Here is a 16,061-nt window from a genome sequence, read left to right on the forward strand (position 1 = left end):
TTTTAGGATCGGAGCGGGTCGGATGTCAGCGGTGACATCCGACGCTCCATAGGGATACATGTATGTCCGTTTTTCATCCGAAAACGGAAGGATGAAAAACGGACATACGGATCGTCAGTGTGAAAGAGCCCTAACTTTTTGATTGCAATCTTAATACCCAATCACCACAGACTTCTGAAGGTGTGCAGGGATCCAGACACATGTTAACCTGGACACTTAAAACCAAAAAATTTTGTACACAAATAATAATTGTTTAAGACACAAACCTAGCTATGAATATACAGAGTAGGTATATCTGGTCAGGGCCAGCAAGAAGCATCAAAACGCTGAGGACCAGCTTGATGTAGAAGAGCCACCGCACAACACTGTAGACACCATACTTCTGACACAGCGAGAGGAAGTACATATTGTTTAGATGTGGCGCTATGTAAGAAATACCTAAAAGAAAATGAAATATATATAAAATGTCCCTACTAATCACATTTGCAAAGATATAGACCTGAGATAGTTCTAACATGACTGATGAAAGGCAACAATCAACCTATCCCTCTAAAACACATGCAAATTCGTTTCCCACAGACATCTAATGTCTATGTGCATCCTAAGATCTTACTGATGGATTACTATAATGACCGGATGACTAGAGCTCTCTACGGCCACATGCACTAACGCTTAGCCCTGGTGCACGAGACTCCTGTGTTTAAGGTTCCAGGGGAAGGCACAGGTGCACCATTCAGCACAACTACCTGCAGCCTGTAAAACATTATGAGAGGCTGATAGCTGCTGAGGATGGACAGGGCTGTACGGTGCACCGAGCAGTACTAATGTTTAGGGCAGTATAAACCTAGGGATGAGTGCCCAGAATGCAGACTCGTCAGTTTTCTGATTTGCATACTGGTTACAGGTCAGTGACTTGGAAAGTATTGAAACCACAAGAGCAGCCTAACAGCCAAGCAGCTACAATTTTCAGGTCAGCAATGGCAGCTCTTTCTTTCCTATTGGGACATGAGGAATAAAAAAAGAAAAGAAACATACCATGACAGAGATATGTACTGTAAGCTTCCATTGCTAGCCACTCTATTAATATTCTAGTTGCCTGGCTGTCACTGATTCTTTAGTTTCAATGCTTTCTCAGCACTAAAACTGGTCTTACACAGCTCAAATTTCAGCCAATTCATGCTGAATCAGTCCCAATTTGAGCCGTTGGTGGTCCTATCCACACCAACCAGCCAGACAAAAGTTGATTAAAAAAATACCTAAAGAGCCAGGTGGAAAATGATTGGCTGAACAGTGACTGAATACAATCAGCAATCAGATCAGGTATTTAAGAACACAATAATCACCAGGGGGCAATCCTCCTTCCAACATGCTTTGTGGGGAAATTTACTCTTGATTTCTTGATCTCTTGTTTGATTTTTGAGTCAGCAATTCAGCAGAATGAAAGCTCCATGCATAGCCAGTGAATTGGCATTTTCAGATAGAAGTTAGCTCTATTTCTCCTATGATTGGTATACTTTAAGAAAACAAAGTAGGTACAATATGCAGATATACGCTTTAGGTTTCGAGGTTTATTTTCCTCATAGGTGCTTTATTTGTCAGTTTCTTCATATGCTACAGATTGTTCTTGCTTGATGCTATGTTGTTGCCAAGACATACAATCAAGGTTGGAAATGTACATATTTTAATTGAAGAAAGTGACATATCGTTTTTGAGACTAAGGAGAGGGGGAAAGTTTCCAATAAGAAAATGACTGCTCTGGGCTTCAACAAAATGGTGGTCTCCAGTAAAAAGAAACAGGAGCAATGCTGGAGGCAATTTACAGCACACACTCATTTTCGATAATTATAATTAATCGATATGTAGTGCCAACTTAATAGCATCATGGGCCCCTGGGTAAATGAATGCACTGGGGCCCCTACAAGCCTTCCCCAATTTACGCACCTACTCTCAAGAATGAAAGTATAAATAGTTGATAGATTTGAATTGATATTTAATTTTTAGCACTATAAACAAAAAAAAAAGAGCGACAATTATTAAAAAAAACAATATTTTTTACTTTCTGCTATAAAACACATCCAATAAAGAAATGTAAAACATCAATTTAGGCCAATATGTATTCTGCTATTTTTGGTTAAAATATCCCAATAAGCATATATTGGTTTGCAGAAAAGTTATAGCGTCTACAAACTATGGGATACATTTATGGAATTTTTTTAAAATGTATTTTTACTAGTAATGGCGATGATCAGTGACTTATAGTGAGACTGCAATATTGCGGTGGACAAATCAGATAGTGACACTTTTTGGGGACCAGTGTCACAAATACAGTTATCAGTGCTAAAAAAAAATGCACTGTCACTGTACTAATGTCACTGGCTGGGAAGGAATTAACATTGGGGTGATCAAAGGGTTAACTGTGTGCCTAGGGAGTGCTTGCTAACTGTGTGCCTAGCCTGTGCTTGGTTATTGTGTGGGAGGTGCTTTTACTAAGGGAAGACATTGATCCATGTTCCTGGTTTGCAGGAACACAAAATTAATACCTTCCCTACTCACAGAACAGTGATCTGTCTTATTTACATAGGCAGACTGCTGTTCTGCTTGTGTTCTGAATGATCAGCGAGTGCCAGCGGACATTAAGTCTGATTGGCTCCCGCTGTGTCCAATTCCAGGTCTGAGGTGGAAGTGCAGGATCACGTGCTAGGTGTGTATATATATATATATATATATATATATATATATATATATATATATATATATATATATATACACATATACATATATACACACACACACACACACACACACACACCAAAAGTATTAGGACGCCTGCCTTTACACGCACATGAACTTTAATGGCATTCCAGTATTAGTCCGTAAGGTTCAGTATTGAGTTTGCCCACCCTTTGCAGCTATAACAGCTTCAACTCTTCTGGGAAGGCTGTCCACAAGGTTTAGGAGGGTGTCTATGGGAATGTTTGACCATTCTTCCAGAAGCGCATTTGTTAGGTCAAACACTGATGTTGGATGAGAAGGCCTGACTTGCAGTCTCCGCTCTAATTCATCCCAAAGGTGTTCTATTGGGTTGAGGTCAGGACTCTGTGCAGGTCAGTTAAGTTCCTCCACCCCAAACTGGCTCATCCATGTCTTTATGGACCTTGTTTGTGCACTGGTGCGCAGTCATGTTGGAACAGGAAAGGGACAAACTTTTCCCATAAATTTGGGAGCATGAATTTGTCCAAAATGTCTTAGTATGCTGACACCTTAAGAGTTCCCTTTGCTGGAACTAAGGGGCCAAGCCCAACCCCTGAAAAACAACCCCACAACATAATCCCCCCTCCTCCAAATGACTGGAAATGCACAGAACAAGGTCCATAAAGACATGGATGAGTGAGTTTGGGGTAGAGGAACCTGACTGGCCTGCACAGAGACCTGACCTCAACCTGATAGAACGCCTATGGGATGAATTAGAGCGTAGACTGTGAGCCAGGCCTTCTCGTCCACATCAGTGCCTGACCTCACAAATGCACTTCTGGAAGAATGGTCAAACATTCCCATAGACACACTCCTAAACCTTGTGGACAGCCTTCCCAGAAGAGTTGAAGCTGTTATAGCTGCAAAGGGTGGGCCAACTCAATATTGAACCCTACGGACTAAGACTGGGATGTCATTAAAGTTCATGTGTGTGTAAAGGCAGGTGTCCCAATACTTTTAGTAATATAGTGTGTGTATGAGAATATAAATATATATATATATATATATATACACACACACACACATATACACACACACACTGTATATATAATAAGAGATGAAAATTACCTAGCAGAAAAGATCCAGTAGAAACTGAGATTTTGTCAGACAACAAATGCTCCAGGAAGAGGGGGAAGAAATTACTGTTAAAATGACAGTGAAAAACCTGTAAAAAAAAAAAGAAGAAGAAGAAACTTAGCAACAAGTGCCTTTATACAGTCACTAGGTACACTTTATAGAGTCACTCAATACACCCATCATTAAATGTAAAGCTATCCACACACAGAACAAATTCTGGCCGGTTCCCAATGAACCAGTTGAAATTTAGTCCATTGTTGCCTTGTTGGCACCTACTCACCTGACATCATTTGATTGCAAAATAGAAGGTGGAAAACTGTTGATCAAACAGCGCCTGCATTCAATCAGATGTATGCACCATTTGGGAATTTGGACAGCCAACAGTGCCAGCTGTATGAATACAACGGCCGCAGGTGGAGTTTCGCCCATCCGTGCTGTTAAGTGTGGCTGAAGGAATATTTTAGGAACGAATATTAGATTTTCTTGTTCAGCCCACAGACTGTTTATTCAGAGGTTCTACAGAACTCCAAACAAGAGTGGATCTTGTGTACACTAAGTCCTGCTTCACACCTATGTGCTTTTTTAGTGCTTTTTACAGAAATGCACTACAGTCCATTTAACATGGTTTCCTATGAAACACGTTCACATCTATGCTGCGTTTTTAGAAAGGGTCACTGACTTTTTTCAAATGCAAAACAGTGCGGTTTAGGTTCAATAGACTTCAATGGAAACGCTGCAGAAAAGCATGTAGTTTATTTTTAAGGCATTTTGCATTTTAAAATAGCCAACAACAAATTGGCCACATAAAAAAGAAAAAAAAAAAAAAGCAGCATAAAAAAATGTAAAACGCTTAAAAAACGCGTGAAAAACACATCAAAAACACGTGTGCAAAAAAGCACTGCAGAAACGGATCAAAAGCAAACAGGATTCTGTTCAACAAGTACAGTGTTTGAGCCTGTGCCCCGTAGCCACACAGATTCCACCTAGAGGGAACACTTCTCTGTTGAGTTTTCTAACTTACACTAGTAAAATGACAACTAGACCCAACTTGTTGCCATAGGCTACAGATTTACAAAGGCAAAAACCTTTATTCTTTTTCTATTGAGGATAATGATTTCCATAGACATCCAATGTAAAAGACTCCTCATACAGCTCTATAGGAGTATGGGGCGCCCTCAGACTTCTATAATAAAGACAGATTAGAGAGCTGTGCCTAACTGCTATTAATCCCCCAGAGATTAGTCTGTGCTGGGATGGTCTACATCAGTATTTCTCAACTCCAGTCCTCAAGGCGCCCCAACAGGTCATGTTTTCAGGCTTACCATTATTTTGCACAGGTGATTTGATCAGTTTCACTGCCTTAGTAATTACCGCAGCTGTTTCATCTGAGGGAAATCCTAAAACCATGACCAGTTGGGGCGCCTTGAGGACTGGAGTTGAGAAACACTGGTCTACATAACCCTCTCCCTTCCTGCCATCAAAGATGAAACTAAAACACTCATGTAAACCAGGAATTCTGATTTATGGCAGTAACTGTGCCTGCCAACATTGTAAGGTTAGGTCCTGTCTCAATGCAAGCTGTATTCAGATGTCCATAAGAGAAAAAAAACAGCATCCATCCATAACAGTGCATGCGTGTGGATCATAGCATTCATAAACCAATATAATCTATCAGGAAAATGTTACATCATTTTGTAAATATTCTATTTGTGTAAGTCCCACCTACTGTATGTTTCCCCCACTATCCCAATACAAAACTATGTCTGTATCTTTTAAGTATTTATGAGTCACCAAGCCACAGGGCCACATAAACCTCTGTGATGAGGTCTATAACAGCAATCAACCACAAGGTTTTTTACCAGGTCAATATAAACTTTCTGATAGAGGTACTGTATTGTAATCAGCCCTCCCCCATAGACCGCTAACAATTCAATGATTTAACAAAGTGCTCTCACCTGCACCAGATTCATACAGACAAACCAAAGGAAGTTGCGTTGTCTGGACAGCTGTCTGAGGTATTCTAGAAGGGTTATATTTTTCTCAGGCGAAACCGAGGATTCCTCCACATACAATCTGAAGATAAAGAGAGGAAAAATGATAAATCACAGCACATGAACAATAAAGCATTCAACGCCAACCTATAAAGGTGGCACTCCTACAGGATGTGCGACACAAAAACTGCTACATTTCTCCCATGGCAAGTAACATTATTCAATGAGTCTTTGTTGTAAATGGTGTTGCTATTAAACTTAAGTACTGAAAACTTGGTACTGGTACTTCTTGGTGTGAGATAAGTGAGCACTGGAAGCAAATTATGCCCCGTACACACGGTCGGATTTTCCGATGGAAAATGTGTGATAGGACCTTGTTGTCAGAAATTCCGACCATGTGTGGGCTCCAACGGACAATTTCCATCGGATTTTCCGACACACAAAGTTTGAGAGCAGGATATAAAATTTTCCGACAACAAAATCCGTTGTCGGAAATTCCGATCACGTGTACACAAATCAGACGGACAAAGTGCCACGCATGCTCAGAATAAATAAAGAGATGAAAGCTTTTGGCCACTGCCCCGTTTATAGTCCCGACGTACGTGTTTTACGTCACCGCGTTCAGAACGATCGGATTTTCCGACAACTTTGTGTGACCGTGTGTATGCAAGACAAGTTTGAGCCAACATCCGTCGGAAAAAATCCTAGGATTTTATTGTCGGAATGTCCGAACAAAGTCCGACCGTGTGTACGGGGCATTAGAGTGTCTCCCCACATGTTCCTGACTCTTACTTTTAAAGTAGAAGTTTACTATTAGGAGCATGTTACATGTTACACCCATATTTAGAGCGCTCCTATTCACCTGTCTCCTGCCGCTAGAACCCCCCGCCCCCACACCTGTCAATCTCCCTGCACTGCTGTCACATTTTGAAAACGACACGGCTGTGAGGGGCTCCACCTGTACAGCTGTGTCCTTCAGACTTGGCAATCTGTGAATGGGAAAACTACAAGTCCCATCTTCCATTGTGGCAGACTGCTTTTAGTTCTAAATGAACTGTGGCGGGCGATTATGAGCATCCTTGTATTTCATTTACAAGCCCTGCAGCTTTTAAACGGACAACCCGAATGGAGGTACAGGCAGAACGCTATAAGGCTTGTCTGCAGGAGCCCAACATTGCACTCATAACCCACTATTCGCAGGTGTAATGCTCTGCAGGCTCCCGTAAAAAAAATAAATGCACATTTTTTTTTTTTTTTTTTTTTTACGGCAAATTAATTTTTTTCACAAAGGTGAACTTAGCCTATAAAAATAACCTGTACTTAACCCAGCCAGCTAACAGAAATGTTTGCTTTGGTGCCCCCTCCCCATCAGCACATACACCACTGTGAACTTTTCTCCACAATGCTTACAGATATGAATGAGGGCTTGCTTTAAAGTGCTGCTCGTTCAGAATATGTAAATATTTTAAAGTGCATTATGTGGGCACAGGTTCACTTTAAACCAGCTATTAAAATAACTGTCCTCAATGTGAGTAGGTACAAGGCATACCTTAAAGAGTACATGTCAACTTGGTACCTAGTACTTCATAAGACAAATTACCCTAAAGAGGCAGATGTGTAAAAAGCACATTTTGTTGGGTTTTCTTTTGGTTTTCTTTCATCTCTCTAAAGTTTTAGAGGAACCTCTGGCTCCTTTCACACGAGTGGACCGATCGGGTCCACCTATCTGTTTTTCAGGAGGACCCGATTGGACCCTCCATTGTTCATTATGGAGCGGCGGGAGTAAATGAACATGCGTACATTTACACCTGCCAACATCCAAATCGATCCACTAAAAACAGAGGGATGGGGATTTAGCGGCATTCGGGTGTAAACAGATGGTCTGTTGACATCCGACCGCCCACAAAGACCGGGCTGTGACTGAGTGGACATGGACCAGTCATCCGCCTGCTTAGCAGGGATCACAGGACAGATACCCTGCTGAGCAGGCGGACTCCTGACAGAGTCCACCCTGTGGCAAATGGGCCTTAAATATAATATGGGGAATGTACCGTCTATGTCCTTTCTGAGAAAACATCAATGACTTCCTCATCTGCACAATGCTTAGGCCCCTTTCACACTGGGGCGGTGGGGGCGTCGGCGGTACAACAGCGCTATTTTTAGCGCTGCTGTACCGTCGTTCTTGCAGCGGTATTCGGCCGCTAGCGGTACGGTTTTAACCCCCGCTGGCGGCCGAAAAAGGGTTAAAATCCCTCGTACAGCGCGGCTATAGCCGCGGTATTGCCGCGGTATAGCCGCGCTGTCCCATTGATTTCAATGGGCAGGAGCGGTTTGCAGGACTTTTTTCACCGTCCTGCCAGCGCACCGCTTCAAAACAAACAGCAGAGGCTGTTTAGGGGCGGTTTGCAGGCGGTATTTTTAGCGCAATACCACCTGCAAACCGCCCCAGTGTGAAAGGGGTTTTATTGTTAGAGGTTTTGGCTTTTGGCTGAAAACCAAAACCGAAAATGACAGTTTTAACCACTTACCCACTGGGCATTTAAACCCCCTTCCTAACCAGACCAATTTTCAGCTTTCGGTGCTCTCACATTTTGAATGACAATTACTAACACTGTACCCATATGAAATATCTGTCCTTTTTGCTAGACAAATAGAGCTTTCTTTTGATGGTACTTAATCACTGCTGGGTTTTTTATTTTTTGCGCTATAAAAGAAAAAAAAGACTGAAAATTCTGTAAAAAAAAAACTGCACTTTTCTTCGTTTCTGTTATAAAATTTAGCAAATTGGTAATTTTTCTACATAAACTTTGGTCAAAATTTATACTGCTACATATCTTTGGTAAAAATAACCCAAATTGGTGTATACTATAAGGTCTTTGTGAAAGTTATAGAGTCCACAAGCTATGGTGCCAATCCCTGAAAATTGATCACACCTGAAGTACTGACGGCCTATCTCATTTCTTGAGACCCTAACAAGCCAGGAAAGTACAAATAAACCCCAAATGACCCATTTTTGGAAAGTAGACATTCCAATGTATTTAGTAAGAGGCATGGTGAGTTTTTTTAAGTTGTTTTTTTTTTTCACAAAATTGTCATATTAACAGGTTATTTCTCACACACAGCGTATGCATACCACAAATTACAGCCCAAAACACATTCTGCTATTACTCCCGAGTATGGCGATACCACACTTGTGAGACTTTTACACAGCGTGGCCACATACAGAGGTCCAAAATGCATGGAGTACCGTCAGGTGCTCTAGAGACATAAATTGCATCTACTTTCCTAACTACCTCTTGCACTTTTGAAGGCCCTGGAGCACCAGGACAATGGAAACGCCCCAAAAATGACCCCATTTTGGAAAGAAAACACCCCAACGTATAATCTATAAGGCATAATGAGTTTTTTGAACATGTCATTTTTTTTGTAAAATGTGGAAAGAAAATGAAAACGCATTTTTTGTAACACAAAAGTTTACCATTCATCGTGATGCGCCAGGTCCTCGAATCTGGGAGGACGGACAATGTACGCCCTGTACCCGTCATTCGGCTATGGGCCGGTTGTAAAGTGGTTAAAAAATATTTATATTTTTATATATAATTGTATTATATTTGACCTTTTAAATTAATGTCATCAATTTAAATTAATATTTTCGGGCCATTATCGGCAAGCGCAAGAAAAACGTATCCTTTTAAATTCTAGGTATGTCTGCACACTGGTCTGTTGTGCTTCCATTGTGGTGTTAAAAATCCTGCTTGCTGCATTTTTGGTCAGTTAAATAAACGCACAAAAAAACGCACCTCCCAGTTGAAATACATTGAAAACACAGCAAGAACACATCATCAACACACCCGTGTTATGTTTTTTAGTCACCTATGAAAAACACTCCATGAGCACAGTAAAATCGTGGTAATATCGGCGCAAAATCGCCACAAACTTGCTGTAAAATTGCTACGAATTCGGGGCAAAAATCGCGTGCATTTTTGGAGCCATTGACGGTGCATTTTTCTCTTATCGGTTGAAATTTTGGTGGATCTTTACTTATTGTGACACTACACTATATCATTCTTGAAAAATAATCAACACATCCACTACCCAATGGCCCTGTATCCTATTTCTCATGAAATGGTTTCTCACTGTGTTTCTCTGCTTCTCCGTAATGTCCTCCACAAACTCCTGAACTTCTTCTTTTACCCCCTCTATGCACACTACAAATCCCATAGTCTCTAGTCCATCTCAGGAGCAAGAGAGGGTGGCTGTGCTCCTACATATAGTAAGACCATAGAGAATGAACATGGCCACCCTCTTAAAGCAAGTCTTCACAGCGGCAAAAAAAAGAAAAAAGATGGAGATGGAGACTGGGAGGAGGCTGAGAGCAATAGAAGGTACTTTTTATTCTTTTTTGAAAAATATTTTTTTTTAAAGGAGAATTTGGTGTGACTAAGATATTCTGCAAGGTTGACAGGTTAAGAAACCTTCATGTTGCTCAGAATGACACACCACTCCCTACTTAAACTGCTAAAGAACTCTCTAAAATGACACTTGAGAAAGAATTACGTATAGTGAAGCTGAGAAGAAAGGATAAGTATGTCACCTAGGCAGATAATAAACATATTTTAGGAACAAAAGGTCATTGCTATGGGAATCCAAGCTAAAACATTTATTTAAACTTAGCTGGATCGAGTTTACCTATGGCCTTCAGATGTGTGCAGATAGCCTAATCTTTTCAGAAAAGCATTTCATTCTTTTATGACATCTAAATAAGGAGCAGATAAATCGGACCTCAGAAAGCCATAGAAAAGGCCCAATGGAGAATGGAGATATGGAATGATTTGGAATGTCAGTAAAAATCTCCAGTGACTAGGTGTCTGTATGTGGTGCTACTCAAGCATTGTTGCTTTCTCTTTTCAGCCAAGTGGAGTCTATGTACACTTCATTCAAGTGTGGAAGATAAGAAACAAGGTTCCATTGCTTCACATTCAAGCATAATACAGTAAAGCTCCATCAGTAACTAGTGTGTGCTACTGGCTGAGAGTTTAATCAGTTAGTTTTTTTTTTTTTTTTTAGTTTGGGTGGCTAGTAGTAAAAATGTGTCCATTTAAAGAGTCCCATCATTCCTCCAAGTCCAGGAGCATCCAGCTTAAATTTACATACAATATATGGCCAATAGTTTGTGAACACCTGACTATCACACCTATATGAGCTTGCCATGCATGCTATTTCAAAAGCATGAAGTTGAACCTGTTTTGAGGCTATAACAATATCCATTCTTCTGTGGGGGGGGGGGGGGGGGGGTTCCACACATTTTAGGATTTGTCTGTATGCTTATTCAGGGACAACTGCATCAGTAAAAGGTTAAGTACTGAAGTCTAGAAAGAAGACCAGGCTCGCAGTCAGCATTTCAATTTACCCCAAATGTATTAGTACGGTTGAGGTCAGGCCACCCAAGTTCCTTCTAGGGCTGAAACAACTAATCGATTATGAAATTAATCCTTTACTATTTTCATAATCGATTAATCGTCCAGTAACATAATGGGGTTAAGAAAAACTAAAATGAGCCCTTTATAGTACAAAAAGAGCAAATAATCACTATTGTAAATATCACTTTCACAGTTCTACAGTAAAAAAATGAACCCCTTACAGTAGTGATTATCTGCTTTTTTTTTTTGTACTATAAAGGGCTCGTTTTAGTTTTTTTTTTAACCCCATTATGTTACTAAACGTCTTAGACCTGGTTGCACTACAGTTCATTTACATGGTTTCCTATGGGACACGTTCACATCTATGCTTGTTTTTAGCCGCTGCATATTTGGAAAGGGTCAGGGACTTTTTTTAACGCAAAATGGTGCTTTTTTGGTTCAATATACTTCAATGGAGAAGCTGCAGAAAAGCATGTAATGCGTTTTTGCAGAAATTTGTGTTTTTTAATCTGCCCAACAACAAGTTGGCCAAAAAAAATGCAAAAATGCAAATCGCAGCAAAATCACGTGTGCAAAAATCAAAATGCACAGCAAAAGCACTGCAGAAACAGATCAAAAACAAACTGCATAGGTGTGTACCGAGCCTTATGCTGGTCACACGGATCAATTTTCAGACAAGAATATTCAGACGGAAAATCTTTGAACATTCGCTGAATGAAAGAATGTTTGAAATTTTCACTTGTTTTTAACATTCTGTTTTTAAAATGAAGGAAAACTACATACACCGTCTGAAAATTCCTTTGACCAAGAAGTTTTCTTTTATTTTCAAACTGTCACCATGGTTGAAAATGAACGTCGATTTGACCCCACTAACGATTAGAAAATCGAACTAACTTTCTTAAAATGCCTTTTTTTTTTTTTGAAGGAAGACATTGTTTTTTAAATAAAAAAAATTTTTATCTCTGAGTCTGATGATATTTACCAGATTCACCCTTTAATAGTATATATCCTCCAATAGCATATACAGTATATCTCTCCTCTAATAGTATATACAGTACATCTCCTCTAATAGTATATCTCTTCTGTCTGTTATTCTCAGAGTGGATTAGATATTTTGCTCCCTAACTATATAGTTATTTATATTTACCACTGCATAGAGATATTTAAGAATAAATTGCCTTTTTTTAAAAATGTACATATTAACTAAATTATACAACACACTTTTTTTTTTAAGCTTATTAACCAAAACAATAATCAGCCAACTAATCGATTATGAAAATAATCGTTAGTTGCAGCCCTAGTTCCTTCATGTTTTTATGGAGCTGGCTTTCTGCCCAGTCATGCTGGATCACAAAAGAGCCTTCCCCAAAGTGTTGTCGCACAGGTAGCTTTACAAAATTGTCTAAGATGTCTCTGTCAGCACAACAAATTGTACGTTGAGGCAGGGTTACAGGAAGGAACGCTGATCTGCTGGAGACACCTGGATGTGATGAGCAACCCGAGCGATCAGGAGAACAAACAAGGGTCACACATGCTATAGTAGAGTTAGGCTCGGTTCACACTAGGACGACTTGGGATCCGACTTGTAAGCCCTCAAGTCGCCCCAAGTCGCCCCAGAAAGAGATTCACATTACAGTGAATGGGAGCGTCTTAATAGACACTACTGAAGTCGCTCCGACTTCAGAGCGTACTCCCTGTACTACTTGGATCCGACTTGGTAGGCGACCTGTACCATAGAAATCAATGGAAGTCGCCTCCAAGTCGGATCTCTCTCTACAGTCAAGCGACTTTGCAGGGAAAAAATTTAGTTTGCCCAGGCAAACCCCTCCCTCCCAGAGAGCTGATTATCCTGTGATTGGCCACAGCCAAAGTCGCCTGTCCTGGAGGCGACTTGAAGTCGCGTTGTAATTTGCTTAAGTTGCGCTGAAGTCGCGCTGAAGCCGCGCTGAAGTCGCCGTACAAAGTCGCGCTGAAATCGTGTTGCCCCTGTGTGAACCGAGCCTCAGGCTTTGTGTGATAAAAATGCTACACAAACTGGGTGCTGAGCAGAATGCATAAGTTAATGTGAGCATAATAGCATATGGATTTTATGGTTGTATATACTAGTCACTTAAAGCGGAGTTCCACCCAAAAGTGGAACTTGTGCTTTAAAAGGCCTCCTCCCCGGCTCCTGTTTGTGAAACTGAGCTTTTGGGGGGGGGGGGGGGGGGGAGAGCAGGTACCCGAATTTGACAGGTACCTGCTCCCACTTCTGTTCTGGTTGCCTTGGCTCTCCCTCCCGAAGTCTTCTGGGACATATGACAGGTCGGGGAGAGAAGATTTCGGGATCCAGTCACAGACCGCAGCACCACTCGCGCATGCACAGTGGGCAACCCGGCTGTGAAGCCACAAGCTGTCACAGCCGGGTGTCCATAGTAAAGATGGCGGAGCCACCAAGGGAGGACACAGGGAGACCATGGGACAGGTGAGTGGCTGTTTATTAAAAGTCAGCAGCTGCACTTTTTGTACCTGCTGTCTTTTATTAAACAAACTAATGACTGGAACTCTGATTAAAATAAAAAGTATTTTTAACACTATTGGAGCCTCCCCCCCGACCCTGATTTTCTGATAACCCAGACAGAGTTGTGAGGAAGAAGTGCTGCTACCTTGAATGATGAACTTTTTGGGGAAAAGCATTGACTGACCCACTCCAACAGGGGGTCAATTCTGTCTGGTGAGTTTTCATATGTGGTGGTGGCCCATCGAGGTGAAGTTGAGCACGGAGCACTTTATGAACAGCAGAGCACTTTATGGTTTAAGAATTTGGTTTGTACAATCTGCATGAAGCACTATTGAACATTATTAGTCATTGTACAAGCAAGAGGAAAATTGCAAGAGACGCTTAGTGAATATCGTTACCGGTGAATGGACTTTTACACTAAAGTTGCACTGCATGGGACATTATAAAATTCAGAAATTGCTATAAATGATTTATTTTTTGGCTAGAGCGCTGTGATTTAGAATGAATTTTGATTTATACACAGTTATTGTGATACACAGCAGCTAAAATTTACACATATATATCTTTTTAGTCACTAAGCACAGGTGTTTAATAGGTACTGATTTTATCCACGTTAACGGTACCTTTCACTGAAAACACCTGAACCAAGTAATTTGGAGGGGTGTTCACATACTTTTGGCCATATAGTGTATAGCACCATAGCTAATGTGGCTTTTCAATCTTTTTTTGTAGTTTGTACAACCCTTTGACTACAAGATGTCACTTACTCTTTCAGTATATCCTGGTCACTGACAGTACTACCTCCTGTCTGGAAGCGCTGTCTAAGCAGCCATGTTGACACTGTAAATCCAAAAGCAGAAACAGCTGCCAAGATCACACAAAATATCCGAAAAGAGAAAAAGTCTTCCTTATTCCACACAGTGTAAGATGCAAAAACTGACAGAGAACCAATAGCACTAAACAGAGAACAATGGAAATTCAGTCTAGTCCTCTCCACAGCTGAGACAGCTAGGTCTGCCAGCAAGGCATTGTGGTTGAGATCGACCATAGTGAGGAAGCTGTCATACAGGCAGAGACAGATGAGGAACTGTAAACCAGGGTGAGCCCAAGACACCCAGAAAGCCAGGAATGAGAGTGCAAACAATGGTCCATTTCTTCCCAAAGCCTTGAGCCTCTTCAGCACCACCTCGGGAGTTGAGATATCAACATTGGACCTGTAACAAGAAAACTCAGTTACCATGTCTGTCTTTTAAAGAAACCCCCTGCTATGTGGTTATTACTGAAGGGAATCTAGAGAGAATTTTCTATATCAAAGGCAAAATTTTCAATTATTTTAAAACTCTTTATTTATCAACCCCAGCCACACTGATAAATATGCTTTATGTTAACATCAAGATAAATGTTTTAGTTAACCCCCATCCCTACATTAATGTCAGTAATTGACACCAAGGCAAACTATGCATCTTTTTCATCATCCCAATTCAGATTTACACATATCTAGCAGGGGAGGAGACCAGTGACAGGGATTCCATATGGTCACCAAATGCTTTTAAAAGATTAGGAACTAACGTTATTGAACCAAATGTAAAAGAAAAAATAAGGTATTTTTTGTTTTCAAATCCTACTCACCTAGGTGCATGCAGCATCAATGTGATGCTGCATCTGTCCTCTGCCGTCTCTAACACTGAGAACTGAGCAATCAAATCCCACTAATCGCTCAGTTCTCCCCTCTGCTCTGAGCGAAGAGCCGGGATTGTCAGTCACCAGCTCTCTGTTCTGTCCCTTTAGCACTTACTACAGCGCTAGGCTGTGGAGGGGGCAGGAGGGGTTGGCTCAGGCTCTCAGTAGCTCACTGAGAGGCTTAACCTGGTGCTGGTCCAGGCTCCTGGGTGGATCCTGATCATATGGTTGTGATTTTTTCCAAGCCTGACCCAGCTCTGTGATAACAGCTGACAGAGGGCTTTAGCAGAGTGCAGAATGAACTGCAGTCCTGTGATCCACAGAGGTACAGCCAAACAAGCTTTGGTTTAAGTTAAAGTGGTTCTAAACACATAAGGTTTTTCTTTTACCTTACGGTCGTAGTGTGTGTGTGTCATTGGACCGTACGCATGTGTGTCATCATAGGAAGTGGCTTCCTATGGTGGCACACGCAGAAGAGGAACCTAGTGTGCCGGTGAGAGAGACCCCAAAAGAGGTTCGGGGCCGCTCTGTGAAACACCATTATACAGAGCTGGTAAGTATAACATTTTTTTTTAATTTTAGGAAATAAATTAACCTGTATCCAGCCCAATATAGTTATATTTATATTGCCTATGCCTAGCT

The 16,061-nt window shown here is 41.0% G+C and overlaps 1 protein-coding gene across 3 annotated transcripts in view; it reads right to left on the reverse strand.

The window, feature by feature from the left end:
- MFSD13A (major facilitator superfamily domain containing 13A) overlaps positions 1-16,061 on the reverse strand; it is a 41,322-nt gene that overhangs the window by 11,992 nt on the left and 13,269 nt on the right. For all 3 annotated transcript variants that reach the window (XM_073596150.1, XM_073596152.1, XM_073596151.1), the window contains exons 4-7: positions 14,507-14,953; positions 5,784-5,901; positions 3,820-3,916; positions 267-438 (exon numbers count right to left, since the gene is read on the reverse strand). In XM_073596150.1, coding sequence (XP_073452251.1) covers positions 267-438; positions 3,820-3,916; positions 5,784-5,901; positions 14,507-14,953 — 834 coding nt within the window. The remainder of the gene's footprint in view (positions 1-266; positions 439-3,819; positions 3,917-5,783; positions 5,902-14,506; positions 14,954-16,061) is intronic.

This window comes from Aquarana catesbeiana, linkage group LG08 (assembly GCF_042186555.1).
Source record: "Aquarana catesbeiana isolate 2022-GZ linkage group LG08, ASM4218655v1, whole genome shotgun sequence".
Classification (NCBI taxonomy): Eukaryota; Metazoa; Chordata; class Amphibia; order Anura; family Ranidae; genus Aquarana; species Aquarana catesbeiana.